Source organism: Thalia democratica, chromosome 9, assembly GCF_965202585.1.
Source record: "Thalia democratica chromosome 9, ktThaDemo2.hap1.1, whole genome shotgun sequence".
NCBI classification, from domain to species: domain Eukaryota; kingdom Metazoa; phylum Chordata; class Thaliacea; order Salpida; family Salpidae; genus Thalia; species Thalia democratica.
The window spans coordinates 2,221,387-2,236,787 of NC_139173.1; the positions used below are offsets into that span (position 1 = coordinate 2,221,387).

Here is a 15,401-nt window from a genome sequence, read left to right on the forward strand (position 1 = left end):
ATTTTATAACATGATCGCCAAAGAACCTGAAATTCTGAAAAACTTTGAATTTGACAATTTATGCAAAAAAAAAAACCTAGAAAAACCTTGAACTTGTGAAATTTAAAAAAATTTCTCAATCTGACTCAAAAAATCTGTCATGTAAATATTTTTTTTTGATCATCAATTTATATTATAATAAATTTATTTAAAGCAGTTCAACAATATCTTTTCAATTTATACTAACCAAGACATTTTTACCTTAAACTTAATTTTATACTAAAAATTTATCCAAAAACTTGTTCTATCGAAAACCTGGAAGAAATTCAGAAAACTCGGAAGAAATTTCTCTCGACAACCCTGTAAATTATAAAATTACATTAAATAAAACCTTTGTAGCTATTTAATTTTTATAAGTTAGTTATAACTTATAGTTTATAATAAACAAATATTTTTTAATACAGAGCACCTCCATTAAACACAAACTTAACAAATTGTTGTGTTGGAAATTCTTTTAATAAATTCAATATTCCAATTGACATTGGAGATTCCGTATCATTCAGGTTTGTTATTTATTTAATTAGCTGTGTTTATAAATTCATAAATAAAATGATGATAAGGTGTAATGAATAGTGTGGGTTAAAACAAAAACAAACTTACATAATTTAGTTTTAACTCTTATAACGATTCTTGAATACAATTTGTTTTTTTTTTTTAATTGCACTGGCTTTAAAAATTCTGATTAGCATATTAATATTAATTAAATTAAATATTCTTTAAAATAATTAACATATTTATTTCAATATTTTAGCACATAACTTTTTAATATTACACATAAAACTTTGTTCAAAGATTTGTTAAAAAAATAATACAACCCCAACTAACCCCGTACATTCAACTCCATAGCAACATGAACAACAGTTCGAACGTGGACAGGGTGGTTACCATAGAAACGCGCCACAAGGACGAAGTTTGGGGAGTCCCCACAAGTATTATGGGTCAATTAGCGACGTTTGTTTGCTTCAACGAACCAATAAGACAACAGCAACTTGATGCGTTGTACAATGCAGGTTTGTAAAAAAGTATTTAAATTTGAGATATTGTATTTATTGTTTTATACGTTTTTTATTCAAATTCATGTGTGTGAATTTTATTTTACTTGGAATTTTTTTGTTTAAATACTTTTTGTTGTTTGATAAATTAAGCAACGACAATTTGATGCTCTCTATAATGCTGGTTAGATAATAAACAATTTTTTGGTGTAAGTTTTATAATACATCAAATCAGGCAACATTTTCAATAATTAAGAACTTGTTAATTATTCGGTACATTTTTAAAGGGTGTCAAGACGTTTAATCTTTATTATGGTATTTATTTTTAAATTATGTCCTGTCGTTTATAACTTAAGATAAAAATTAACTTAATGCTTACAGAAGTTAGTCAATTTCTTAGTGTTAACATTAAGTTTTAAACTATCAAAAGTTAATTTTTAAACATAATTCGTCTACTTTTATACTAACTCCTACTAAAATACATTTAAAAAAAGTATAATAAGTAATCGTAACAAATAAATTAATTAAAAAAAAATCAAAGGATTGGACTTATGGGAATCGTCAACATCAACCGAAGACACGTTTTGCGAAATCCAACGAAGCAAGGTGGTTGTACATTACGAGGCGAAAGCCACATACAAACACTCATGCCGCGATTTGAGCGGGAACATTCCTTCGCTAGATGGCGTTCTCACCGGTAACAAAGTTGATACGTGGGATATCAAGGTAATTAATAAAATAAATAATATAAATAAAGTCATACCATGGTAATATAGGTATACCGAGGTTGAAGCTTCGTATATTAAAAGGATGTCCGTGAATATTTTTTAAACTCCAATTAAATTTGCTCACATAAGCTTTGTTCAAATAGAACTAATTAGATTGGAAAAAATGCAATAATATTCAATCTTTTATTTGCAATAAACTAGATTTCTAGTTTATTAATTATAATAGAATATTAACCACAGAAATAAATAGTATAGAATAATAAACTAAATAATGTAAAAATAACTTTAAGGACGCGATTAATTGCATCGGAGGGTTACCAGTACTAACTCCATTGTTAGAAGTTATCAATTCTCGGCACAACAGCCAATCAGAAAACAGCTTTTTCAGATCCGACCAATCAAAAATGATTATTGACATGAATGACTCTACATCGGAGAAACATGTTTTGTTAGTTTTATTATTGTTATTAGTTTTTACTTGCGTTATTTTTAACTTATGCAGTTTTAACAAGTTTGATTTTATTCTTTAAATATTTTTATTGTTTTATAAAGGTCAATGGAATTTGGAAAAGAAAACGTCCAACTTTACAACATGAACAAACTACAAGATACAATAAACGTTCAAAATGGAAAACCTAAAAGTAAGTATATTTTTGTTTAATGTATCATTCATACTCATATCATTCATATTCTGTTTTGACTAGTTCAATTGGCTGATTTTTTAAGCAATTTATTTGCATTAAATACAGTATTGAAGTTAAAAATATTGAACTCTAAGCTAGTTTAACTAGATTTTTTTGAACAGTTTAGTTGTATCTAATATATTTTTTTTATCAATTAGTTACATAACGTAAAATGTTTTATTAATATAGAATGTTTTATAAAACAGTACAGGTACTAACATGTTTAGTTGTATCTTAAGTTGTAAATAAAATCAAGACTGAACTGTATTGCTAGCTGCATTACATAAATAACACCCTTACAATAAATTTTTAGCCAAGAATTTTTTCGGCCATCAAAATTTTATAATGAACTCTCTAAGAAAAATGACAGCATCTGAGACAACCTGTAACTGGTTTCGTCCTATTTAGGATTCATCAGGCAGGTATAGTTTCAAGAAACCGCTGTTGTGATCCTACCAAGCGGTCCCAAATACAAAGTACTGGAGCGACCGCTTGTGAGTAAAGTTGTAAGAATTGATACTCAACTTTCTTGATGATGGCCGAAATAGTTATTGGTTAAAACTGATCAAACGAGCACAGACTATAATCTTACAATAAGCTGACAATGTCTGAGACGTTGTGCTGTGAATGATTTAGCTGTGTCAATTTTTAAAAATTTACTCACAAGCGGTCGCTTCACTGCTTTGTATTTAAACCGCTTGGTTAAAATCACAAGTGCGGTTTCTTGCAACTATTTTTGCCTGATGAGTTCTAATTAGGTTGTCTTAAATGCTGCTGCTGTTGTTGGTCGTGTGAAGATTGTCATTTATAATAGATGTTTAGGAACTTTATATCCTTTTAGTTCACTGGCAAATTACGAAAAAAACTCGATTTTTTTTACGAGAAATATATGTATTGTAAGTTAAAATAAATAATAAATTTTTAGGAATGTTATACCCATCGAACCCACTTGCTAACTACATGAGTATATTGAATTGTTTTATTACGAGCGGTTCATCATACCAGGGTTGGCACACAATTAACGCTGATACTTTTTGCAATTGTCAACTAGCTGCTACATTGGGTGCTCTATTGCCCAAAGTTAGTTCGAGTTTATCTAGTATTTTTGATATATACTACGCTTTTGTGGATAATATGTTCAAACTAGATATATAATACTTTAAACTAACTAATAATACATACTATTTACAAAATCCTTCACAGATGCCCGTAGAAATGTTGGATTTGGAGTTTCTAGCTTCAGTACAATCACTAGTATCAAGTTGCATTTGTAGCGGAATAAGTTCACATTCAAATCTTATATCCGACATATATCAGTATATTCTGTTCGATTTCAGGTTATTTGTTGAAAATACTGTAATAAAAGTATTTTCTGAAACATTTATATAGCAAAGTATTTTGAAATTGAAATAAAAAAGATGAATAAATTTGTTTAGTTGATGTCAAAATTTAAATTAGTTTTAGAAGTTTAAAGATCTTTTTACTATTTGTTTTTTGTTTTTCTGTCTTGTAATCTTTATAGTGTTAAAACGTTTATTTTCACTAAGAAATTAGTTTTTTTTTGTAATAAATTAATATAAATAAATACATTTAATTAAACAGAGTTTGGTATGTAGCAGTTGCCGAAGTTCAATTCAGTTATGTGCAATATTTATCAACTTTAATAAAAGAAGACAAAAAAACTTACAGAACTAGATTTGGAGTTCAGTATTTCCTAGATGTTATTTCTTCTTATTACTGGTAATTTTTAATGTATAATCAAAACTTTAATTATTTATTTTAGAAGTTTTTAATCTGTAATGTTTAAAAGTAAAGAGAATTGTTCATATAAGAGTTCAATGATTTGTTACAAAAATCTTAAATTTTTAAATATTTTTTACTAAAAAAACAAAATGGGCGGTTAAACTGATTATTTAGTAAGCTGATCGCCCATTCTTGCGCAAAACCTGTACATTGTGGTAAAAGACTTTATTATAAGACATTATAAAAACCTTCCTCTTGACTCTAAAGTTTAACGCAGATAAACTACAACAACTTACTAAAATTAAAAGTATCTACAATTTTCTTCTCAAAAAAATTATTATTGTTTTATTTTTGTATAATAAATTTCCCAGCACATCATCAATGCGGATAGGAGAAACGGATGCCCGCAACATCAGAGCTTCTATGACGTCACTGAACAAGTATTACGTCATAGAGGACATTCAAAATGACGAGCTTCACGCTCTGATTAATTTTGTGTCACTAAATACCGATGTCAATTACTTGCAGGTAAAATGTATATCGTTATTTTTTAACGACTTCAAATCTTTTAATATTAGTGTTAATTATTTAGATGTTTGGAATATTAGCTATTATTTGTTTATTAATTTCTTATTAAAATCTCATTTTTATAAGTTTTACTTATCAAAGAGTTGCAAAATTTTACATAATATACTTTATAAATTTAAACACAAACTATTTTTATACTAACACTTTATACAGGCATGCGAAGTCTTGGACATGATAAGATCATTGTGGCACTCTCATTCGAAACAGCAAATTTGCAATTTGTTATGTGAATCTAAATTCATATCTCCACTAATCACAATACTCGCCATAAATAATGTGAACGTTCATATTGATGTGAAAGTTTCTGTACTTCAGGTTTGTTAAGGACTTTTTGTTTAATTCTTTTTATTAATAATCTGAATGTGAGCATTTATTGATATATTAATAAACTTTCGATGTGTTTATTTAAATTAAATGACAAACAACTTTTTTTTTTAATTAAAATTTTTTTTTGTGTCTAACAACTTAAATATAGTTTTCATAAAAATATATTTTTCCAAGTTGTAAAAAATTAATTTTCTTAGATACTAGCAACCTATTTGAAGAACAACAACGTAGCAAGTAGCACCAACCAACTACTTCAAAGTAAATGCGGTGGTTTGTACGGAGTTATTTGGCTTGTTGAGGAAACTAATGATAAGTTGTGCGAGTTGTTACTTCAAGTTATCAAGCTATTAGGTTTGTTTATTGTATAGTTTTAATTTTGGAATCAAAATTATATCTCAAATTAGTGTAAAAAAAGTTTTATTTATGAATAACGTTTGACCTAGATTTTAACATAGTTAATTAACTATATTCATAATTTTTTTTTTCAATACTTTTTTAACTCAAGTTACAAATTTTGTATATTGTTCTTTTTACAAAAGGTTGCAGTTACGTAATAATTTGGTTCCCACTTACTAAAACAACTTTGGGATTAAAACATCTCAGACATAATCAAAAACGTTTTTGTGATTTGCCTAAAATTTTTTTATCAATTATTTAAATTCTTGTCTACCAATAAAAAATATTTAGTAAGATTTTAAATGCTTATAATGTAAAAAAAACTTTATTTTTTATATATAACCCGAACAGATTACGACGCAATATCGTTCATGGCGCTGATTCAATTGAGTTGGAAATGTAGGGTTCATGTGAAGAAGAAAATATTGCAAGATTTTCTCACCATGGCTTATTCCAAACACCAGTTTCTCAGAGACTGCGTAAAACATAAAGCGTGGCAGGTATGATAATTAATATTTATTTTAACAATTGATCATTGCTGAAATAGTTAATATTTATCTTTGTTAAAAAAATAATTTGTAAAATTACTAGGGAAGTTTGAACTTTAGTACTAACATTTGTTGTTTTATAATTTTCACACTGCATCTTTAAAACTTTGTAAAATTTTGAAGTATTTTTAAAAGTTGTTTTCGTTTTATGCCTATAGAATGCTTATTAATTTTTATCCTTATTATCAAAACATAATTTTTTGAAGGAATATTGTTCAACTATTTAATTTGTACCACAGGATTGCATGATAAATTTATTAGCAGTTGAAAGCACTGACGGTTTAAATTCAAACGACTCCAATAAAGCTTCTGTTGAAAGTTAGTTTTGTTTGTTTAATATATTTTTAATGTAGTTACTTGAACTAATGCTTAAATTGTAGTATAAAATTAATGCCTTTAGTTAACTTTGTAATATTCCAATCCGGCAATGTCTTAACGTCTTATGTCACCGATTTCAAACTTCATCTTATAAAATTTTATAATCTATCGTAGAAAATTAAATGCCTTCCTAGAGGTTAGAATTTCATAAAGTATACATTACAACAAGATTTAAACATACAAATGATATTAGTGTAAGTTTTTTTTTTATAATCCCGAATCCACTGTTGTATTCAGATGATATTTGTTTATTCAATTTTATCTCTTATGTTACTTCTGTTCTAGGTTTGGATTTGCTACCACAATGTCACACTTCGCCATCTCACCAAATAATAAACGAATCTCACATCAACTTCTCCAGAAGCGGTTCTTTTTCAAGCAATATTAGCTCCGTCAATCAGCAAGTTAGTAAACACCAGTTTAGTAGTATTTTGCTCATTAATTTTTCAAGTAGTTGTTCATTTTCAAGTATTATATAATTTTGTATTTTATTTATTAATCCTTATCAGGAACTCCCGCCACAAGAATTCGTAGTAGTATCCGAGGAAGACATCAAATTGGACGGATCGTTGGTGGATCTTGTTGTAGAAGCTGTATTCTTGTTGATGTGGAGAGGTGTTAAGGGGAGCAGTAAAGATAATTGGAAGGTTTGTTTTTGATTTTCTATTTATTTAAGTTATATTTATTTTACCTTCAAGTACAACGGTAAGACTTTTTATCTTTGAAATAAAACCAGTTATTGCAGGTTATTTTTGTTTCTAAGTATAAATTAATCGTAGTAACGTGACAATTACTGAAAAGACCACAAATGTTTGCGTGTAGTGCTACCAAAAATTTTTGAAAGTATTTATTTTATACTAAAAAAACAAACAAACAGGAAAGAAGTCAAATACTGACGTGTATTGACAACTGCAAACACAAGCTGGCCGTCCAGGACAAACAGCAGGTAGGAGTTTTTATATTGCAAAAAAAAAAGAACAGCATCTATAGTGTACTGTAATCTTTTTTCATGCGAAACTTGTTCAAAACTAATATTTCATCATAATATAGATAGAATATGTATTATAGGTGAACGTTGTTGTTATTGATAAAGATGAAGCAATTTCTCAATGTATTTAACTTTCTCTTCCAACCAGTATGACATTCAACAGGTGAAAGTGGTTGTTTTGGAACAATGCTTCGAAGCGGCTCACTCTGACGTCAGAGAAAATTCTCCCAACACTCAGCAGCGCCACCACGCGAATGAAAATTCCCACCAACTGTCGCTGATTTGCTTCCATTTTCTCAACAGGAACCCCGATCCCGATCTGTGGACTGATAAGGTTTGGAATGTATATTTTTATAAAAACATTTGTTATTTATATTTTTAGTTTTTTTTAAATTAAATTTAATGTCTTATCTATAAAATTGTATAAATACAATAAACTTTTTTAATATTCGAAACTACGTATAGAAAAAGCTTAACCTTTTTAATATTATGCAGTAAAATTGTTTTACTGTAAGATAAATATATTTGGAACATATACTTTAAATTTCCTTTTTTAGTACCTGTTACTAGTTCATAAAGTATGTACTTATTTTTTAAAAATTTAATTTTTATTTATGTTTATTCTTAACAGTTACTGAACAATTTATTTGCAACTTATGACGCAATGCAAGTCTGGCAACAAACTGGAGAAATAAACAAAGCTTTTCAACAGTTGCAATCTATAGGTGAGGTTTTAACTGGTTATGCTATTAAATTAAGTAATTAAATTCAACAAATGCAATATATAATTGAGGTTTTACATGAGATCACAAATGAACTCTTTATACTAATAAGTCTTCAAGTTATTTGGTACAAAAACTTTCAAATAATTACTTAGCACGACTCTATAGGGTTTCAGTGAAAAAGTTTTACTAAATTCGCTTTTTGCTCAAGAACTTTTATAGACTATTTTTTGACGACATAATAATATATAATTTGATTTAAATTTAGTTGTCACATTAACAGTGTTGTCACAAATGTTTCTACTATTTCAGGATTCAAACTGCTAGTATCTTGTATTGAAACTGGCAAGTTAGAACTGTTAGCGATGGCATCAGCTAAACTTCACACATTAGTTCACAGTAGACAATCTGGTAGTTGCAATGAAGTTTGCTATCTCCTGCACAGATTGCATAATATTGTCACCAACTCTATCAATGGTTAGTTGAATTTGGATATTAGTTTATATACTGTAGTAAAGTATTTTATCTCTTGCATAGACTATATTCTATCGTCAATAATTCTATTGATGATTACAGTAACCTCTCGCTTATTTACGCACATTGTGTCTACAGAAAAAATGCGTAAAGATACGAGAGATCGTAAAGATACGAGAGGTACCGAGTATACTTACTATAATGGCTGTTTTTTTGATGTTGCTTCTAGTTAAAAGCAGACTTCAAGTTTTTAACAATTTGTTTAGTTTAATTATAAGTATGAAAACAAAAGATAAAACTATACATATGTTAAAAAAAGGATTTGAATTTATACAAAGTAATAATACTTGTAGAAAAATTTTACTAAATTTGATAATAAGTAGATTTTTAAGAAATGGAAAATTAGTGATATGTTTACTAAAAAAACAATTGAGATTTGTGTTAAGTGTAAGCTCTATATTTATTAAGTATCACTGCTACTTTTTGCTAGAAAGTTTCATTAGATTTCTTTTTTAGATGTTTATTCATATAAAGGGCAAAAGTGCTGTATTATTTATTTGTGTTTTAAACTCTCATTATTTCATTATACTTTTATTATTTAACACAGTCATATTTCTTTTAGAATTTTAATTTAATCTCTTATTGGTAACACAATTTCTGATTTACTAAGGTATAACTAAATGTTTATCATTTAGTCAAGGAACATAAGTTTACTAAGTTCAAAGATATAGAGAGGTTAGTTAGCACTTAAAAACATACTTAGATTAAAAATATACAATAAATTTAATTTGTGCAATATAAAAAAAAAAATATTTATTGAATTTTTTAGAATTCTAAAATGCGTAACTAAACGAGAGTGCGTAACGTCACGAGTGCGTAAAGATGCGAGAGGTTACTGTAGCTGTTAGAATTTAAATATGCTATTAATTTATTTAATGTAATGAAGTGTGTTGTTTACTATATAGACTGCATCATTATATATCCTCATTCTTTTTTTTAATGATTGGTTTTGAATTAAAACAGATAAGATGATTAAAATGGTTTGAATTAAAACGATTGTGTCTTAGTTGAGGTATACTAATATAAGAGTGAAAAGTCTTTTTTGTAGCTCTTACAAATAAATAATACGTTACATAAAAAGGAAAGCTAAATAATTTTACAACTAAACTGTTTTAGATAAATCTGAACTTAATATTTGAGATAAATTACTTAAAGTTTGTAAAGTTAAAGCTAATCCTAGTTTAATTTACCGTACAAAAAAAAAACTATCTAATGCGTACTAAAACTGCATACTTAAAACTCAACATTTACCCAATTTAGTAAAACAATTGATTCTGTTTTGATTTTGAATTCAGGTGAAAAAACATTAATTAATTAAGTAATTCAAACAGACAACAGCAACACGAAAGATTTCGTAGTTCCACTCATCAGAGATCTGTTGGATAAAAATTCCAAAATGTTGGATCTCCACAATAACCTACCGAATATTCCTATCACTAGTGGGAGCTCCTCCTTCTACGAAGATTTTCTCGAGTATTGCCTTGAGAGACAGTGGAACGATTATATTAATAATTTTGTTAGTTTTTTATGTTTACTATTTTCTTTATTATTGCCTTGAGAATGATTGTATAAAATTCCTTGTTAGCTTTATTTTTGATGTTAATATTTTCTGAGTATTGTTTGATAGTTTTTTTGTTATCAAACCAAAAAAAAATTAGTTTATAACCACAGTTATTTAGATTAGCATTAGTTTAAAACAAAGAAAATCTCAACTCTTGTTTATATTTTATTATTCTTTTAATCATAAAATATCTCTTTCAACTCGCAGTAATTAGTTTTTCAATTCTCAAGCAAACATCTTTAGGTGTACCAACGATGCAAACTGTACGAGAAAAGAAACTTCGCCCCGATCAGCGAACAAATGGATTTGTTTTGGGGGAAATCTCATCAAAATTTTATGGTTTCGTCGCATCATGGTGCTAGAGAGAAGGGAGAAACTAAATTGTGCTTCGAAAATAATGTGAGTCTTTTTTATAATATTTTACATTTCTTTACAAATTTTTAATGGCAGTGTAAACTGTAAACATTATGTATTGGTGTTTATTTTAAAATTTACTTTAATTATTTAAACCTTAAATTTTATGATTATTTTATTTACATTTATATATTGTTTGGTTACAAGTTTAATTTCATAAAAATAATTTCGAATAAACAATCTAAACAAATACACATTTTTACATGGGATACCTAGAGCTAGTACTGATTTAGACTATAACTTTTACTAGTATAGTAGAACAACTAATTTTCTTTCCGGTATATTCTTGTGTTTTTTTTTTTAGATTTTAAAGTTTTGGAGAAAGAATGTAAATCAATGGGTGAAGGTTTATATATTTTTTACAGAAACTAAAAAAAAACAAATAAGTTCCATTGGTTTTTACAATGTAGTGAATGATGATCAAAACTAATTCGAAATTAGTTTTGTCAGAGAAATAAATATTTAAATTCCTAAAAATTTTTTACTAATATGTTTGTTTTACTAACAGAGTATTTCAAATGTGTTTTTTCCAGAGTTTTATTATTTATACTAGTTTTTGTTTTATTTTTGTTTTAACTAATCCGCTTTAGTTTCCGCTAACTGAATAAATTAAAATCATATTTTATACTAATCTATAATTTTTATTTAAATTGTTTCCAAAAAAATATTTTTAGATTTCCTTAAAATACATTATTTTTCACTGTTTCGCTTTTTGTTTATAGACCAGCAATAAAATTGACATTCAACAAACTTTATAAAAGTCTAACTAATTTATTAATTTTTTTATAAACAATTTGAGACTCCTTAATAGAAAAAAGATCTAAAAGGAGATCAACTGAACAAGACAGTTAAAACAAATTAGTCACACATATATTTAGTAAACAATAATGTATTCATACAGTTCCGTGACTCCTTCGTCGAGAAACGCTCCTTGGAACAAGACAGACAAAACAAGTTGACGAAATCGCTTTCTAACCAGCAGGTGGCAGTGTTGCGTGGTTGGCGCGCAAGCAAGAGATTCTTGTCATCCGAGAGAAGCATTTGGCGCGACAGGTGAGAGAACCTCTCTCGTTTTTATTTTAATAATCTAACGTTAATTATCACGTTTTTGATACTTATTGTTTCGTATTATTTATTATTCTGGTTTTTCTTCTTACGTTTTGAATATAAACAAGCTTTAAACAATACTATTTTCAAATAAAAAAACCCTCGTTAAATAAGGATACACTACAGTTTGAAATCACGAATTTGGTTACTGATTTTTTAACTTCCATCTCCGTAGATCTGTTCTTAAACTTATTTGAGAGCAGTGAAACGCCGTTAGTGGGAATAAAGTTTTAGCACAAGAACATCTGTGATATACATTCCGATAAGCTTAGCTTATCAGGATCTCCAGGATTTAACGCCTTTTAACGTTACATCTCATATATATATACAAAGCGAATAACTCAATAAACAATAAGGTATGTAGTTCAAAATACATACAACTAAATTATTCAGAAAACCTCAAGAAACGAGATGGAAGTTATCAAATGTGGAGAATTTCAGCAGAATGAGAATGAAATTGACACAAAATTATAATTTTGATGATCACGAAGAAGCTAGTAACCTCAGAGATAATATTTCTACACAGGTTGTTATTTAAAAAATAGGTATTACTTAATACTAATATATTTATACTCGAATATTTCTTAAAATGATAAATATTAATAGATTATTTGTTAATGTTTTACAAATAAAGTTGATTACATCTTGGGGATAGTTGTTTTTCTGAAAGTTCTGTATTCATTTTAAAGAGTGTATTAGAAGAAGAGTTGAAGAAATAACACAATAGTAGTATTTTTTCAGGAACATACAATAGAATACGACAACTTGGTGCAAAAATTAAGCTTTTTTAATTAATACATTTTCACAGGAACAACCTGTAAAATTGGACGCCGATGACGACAATTTAGTTCCCGCAGACGCGGTTATGACGTCAAATGACGTAACAAAAGAAGACGACGGAATCGGCGACGAAGATTGGAACATGCTCGCTAATAACAAGTTTGTGACATCATAATAACTAATACATTGACCATCACAGTTGTCATAAACAAGTGTAAAAACGTAAGGTAGAACTATAATGTGAATTACCAACAAAAATATGGTAAAAATATTTAAACATGCAAAATAGCTAAATAAACTTAAACTGGTATGAGAAATTAAAATCTAATTGATCAGTCAAAGCAATTAAGTCTTCCTCTACTTGAGAGAAAATTAGTATACGACTGACTAAAAATATTTTTAAACGTATGAATGATGATTGTTATATTTACCTCAACAAATAAGCCCTCTTCTAAAAAGAGAAACAAATGTTTATTACTGATGAATTAACTGTTACTAAAATATTTGATTAGATCATATTTTCAAATCTACAAACGAGTACTCTTTATGAAAAGAGAACGTTACATATACGACTGACAAGAAAATTTCAGACCACTGATGACTTATTATCAATAAAATATTTAAAATATTTATTTCTTATTATCTAAAATATTAAAATTAAATTATTCAATAGTATTGATTATTTCCAGCTCAACAAACGAAAGTTCTTCAAAGAAAGAGAAACAAATATATACGACCGACGAGTGCCATCTAGTGACGTTGATGGACGTTGTGGCGGGAAAATTTGAAATTTCAACAACTCACGTGTATTTCTATCAGAATAATGAAAATACAGAAGGTAATACTAAATAACTAATTTTGTTTTTTTACTTGAAATTACAACTATATAAATTTACTTTTGTCAAAGTTTATTCTCTTAAAACATCAAAGTTTACTTATTTTCAAAATTAAATGGTATTGAAAATTTTATTTTTCCAAAACAATGAAAATAGTTGTAAGAGTTAAATGAATTAAAATTAACACATTTAACTGCTTAACTTGATTTTATATAAATTTAAATTTTGTTATTTTTTTTATCCAGACAAAACTGGAGAATCAGTGGGACTCGATTTCAAATGGTCACTCCAGCAACTGCGCGAAGTCCACTTGAGAAAATACAACTTGCGTCATAGTGCGTTGGAGCTGTTCCTTGTCGACCAATCGAACTACTTCATCAACTTCGAAAACAGTAAGGAGAAAAAGAAGGCTTACAAGGCAATGTTGAGCGTGAGACCTCCTAATTTGATGTACTATGGTAGCAGGAGTCCGCAGGAATTGTTGAAGGTAATTTTTGTTTTAATGTTTTTTGTTTTAATGCTTTTATTATTGTGTATGACTATTTCAAACGCAGAAATTGTTCAAGGTTGTAATAAAAACTACTTTTAGTGAAATATTTTCAAACACTATTATGTATTCTTAGTATTAATAAGTACTTATTATTGTCTATGAGACTTACTAATTTGGTGTATTACGGTTCCAGAATAGTTGTTGAAGGTTGGGTAAATATAAACTTTTTTTTTTCAAATGTTTTATTAAGGAAGTAATATTTATTTAATTTTAAAATACAAGTTAAAGGTTTTTGAATAGTTCATAATTTAGAAACCTTGTGAAAGATGTAGAGAACTATTATAAAAGACATAGATTAGTCATTAGCCGCTGATCAAAATTAGTTAGTGTTCTGATTATTTTATTGTTGCTGACTATTTTATGTAGTTTGTGGAAAAACTTATAAATTTATACAAAAAAAAACAACTATTTTTACAAACTACTTTTTTTACAAATATCAAGTTTTAATAAACCTAACAAATGACACAAGGGAAAGGGAAGTATCAGATTTTGATTATTTGAGTAAAATAATAATAATTATTTTATTAATTTTTAGGTTTCCGACGCTACCCATAAATGGGTGAACAGAGAAATATCAAATTTTGATTATTTGATGCAACTTAACACAATTGCCGGTAGAACCTACAATGATTTGTCACAATATCCCGTGGTTAGTTTATTTATTATATTTATAACTTATTGTATAGTTACCTATATGATTTTTTACAATACCCCGTTATTATGAAAATAACTTTTTTAAGCAGTACAGTAAATAGTGTTTACTTACTAATTTATATTTACATGGACGTTCTTTACTTCTTGAAAATATAAATTTTACCTAACATTATCTGTTGTTTTATTAAATTAAGCTGATTATTTTTTGAAATATCCCGTTATTTATCAAACTTAAAAAACAGATGTTTTGAATTAAGTTAATTACGTTTAACTACATTTAAAATATCTGAGTTTACAGTTTATCTTTTAAGTTATTATACCAAATAATAGTCAATTAAAATAGTTTTTTTAAATTTCAAAAATTTACATTGAGTAATATTTCCTAATGTTTCTAGTTTCCGTGGATATTGAAGGATTATTCTTCTGATAAATTAGATCTGGAAAACCCTGAAGTTTTCAGAGATCTGAGTAGACCCATGGGGGTTTTGAATCCAGCGAATGAAAAACATGGTAAGAGAAAAGCTTAAAAAAAATATTTTATTACTTTTATTTTGATAGCTCGTTCATTTGTGTTTAGAACCCAATTAATAAACAAATAATAAAAAGATGCAACTTGAATTAACAAAAATAAATGTTATTTTATTGTTTTAAGTTTTTATTATTTTATTTTTATAAATTATTATGATTTCAGAGATTTTGAAATCAACTTAACCCGATTTGCAAATAAAGACATACTTTTTATTGCTGTTGAGACTATTATTTAACCAACTCTTACATTCATCTGGTCACAAATAAAAATATTACGAATATTTAGTAAACTTTTTCACTATGAA

General features: G+C 27.4%; 1 protein-coding gene across 2 annotated transcripts in view; it reads left to right on the forward strand.

Annotated features, from left to right (window-relative positions):
- The window catches only part of LOC145844554 (neurobeachin-like protein 1), a 53,909-nt gene that overhangs the window by 24,627 nt on the left and 13,881 nt on the right, over positions 1-15,401 (forward strand). For both annotated transcript variants that reach the window (XM_082951952.1, XM_082951953.1), the window contains 28 exons: positions 444-542; positions 886-1,049; positions 1,573-1,757; positions 2,050-2,207; positions 2,312-2,400; positions 3,368-3,522; positions 3,646-3,779; positions 4,045-4,182; positions 4,557-4,713; positions 4,927-5,088; positions 5,298-5,451; positions 5,848-5,996; positions 6,284-6,362; positions 6,708-6,826; positions 6,932-7,069; positions 7,300-7,368; positions 7,574-7,744; positions 8,042-8,135; positions 8,445-8,609; positions 9,998-10,182; positions 10,471-10,626; positions 11,543-11,694; positions 12,142-12,274; positions 12,557-12,687; positions 13,218-13,366; positions 13,610-13,851; positions 14,450-14,563; positions 14,964-15,078. In XM_082951952.1, coding sequence (XP_082808078.1) covers positions 444-542; positions 886-1,049; positions 1,573-1,757; positions 2,050-2,207; positions 2,312-2,400; positions 3,368-3,522; positions 3,646-3,779; positions 4,045-4,182; positions 4,557-4,713; positions 4,927-5,088; positions 5,298-5,451; positions 5,848-5,996; positions 6,284-6,362; positions 6,708-6,826; positions 6,932-7,069; positions 7,300-7,368; positions 7,574-7,744; positions 8,042-8,135; positions 8,445-8,609; positions 9,998-10,182; positions 10,471-10,626; positions 11,543-11,694; positions 12,142-12,274; positions 12,557-12,687; positions 13,218-13,366; positions 13,610-13,851; positions 14,450-14,563; positions 14,964-15,078 — 3,956 coding nt within the window. The remainder of the gene's footprint in view (positions 1-443; positions 543-885; positions 1,050-1,572; positions 1,758-2,049; positions 2,208-2,311; positions 2,401-3,367; positions 3,523-3,645; positions 3,780-4,044; positions 4,183-4,556; positions 4,714-4,926; positions 5,089-5,297; positions 5,452-5,847; positions 5,997-6,283; positions 6,363-6,707; positions 6,827-6,931; positions 7,070-7,299; positions 7,369-7,573; positions 7,745-8,041; positions 8,136-8,444; positions 8,610-9,997; positions 10,183-10,470; positions 10,627-11,542; positions 11,695-12,141; positions 12,275-12,556; positions 12,688-13,217; positions 13,367-13,609; positions 13,852-14,449; positions 14,564-14,963; positions 15,079-15,401) is intronic.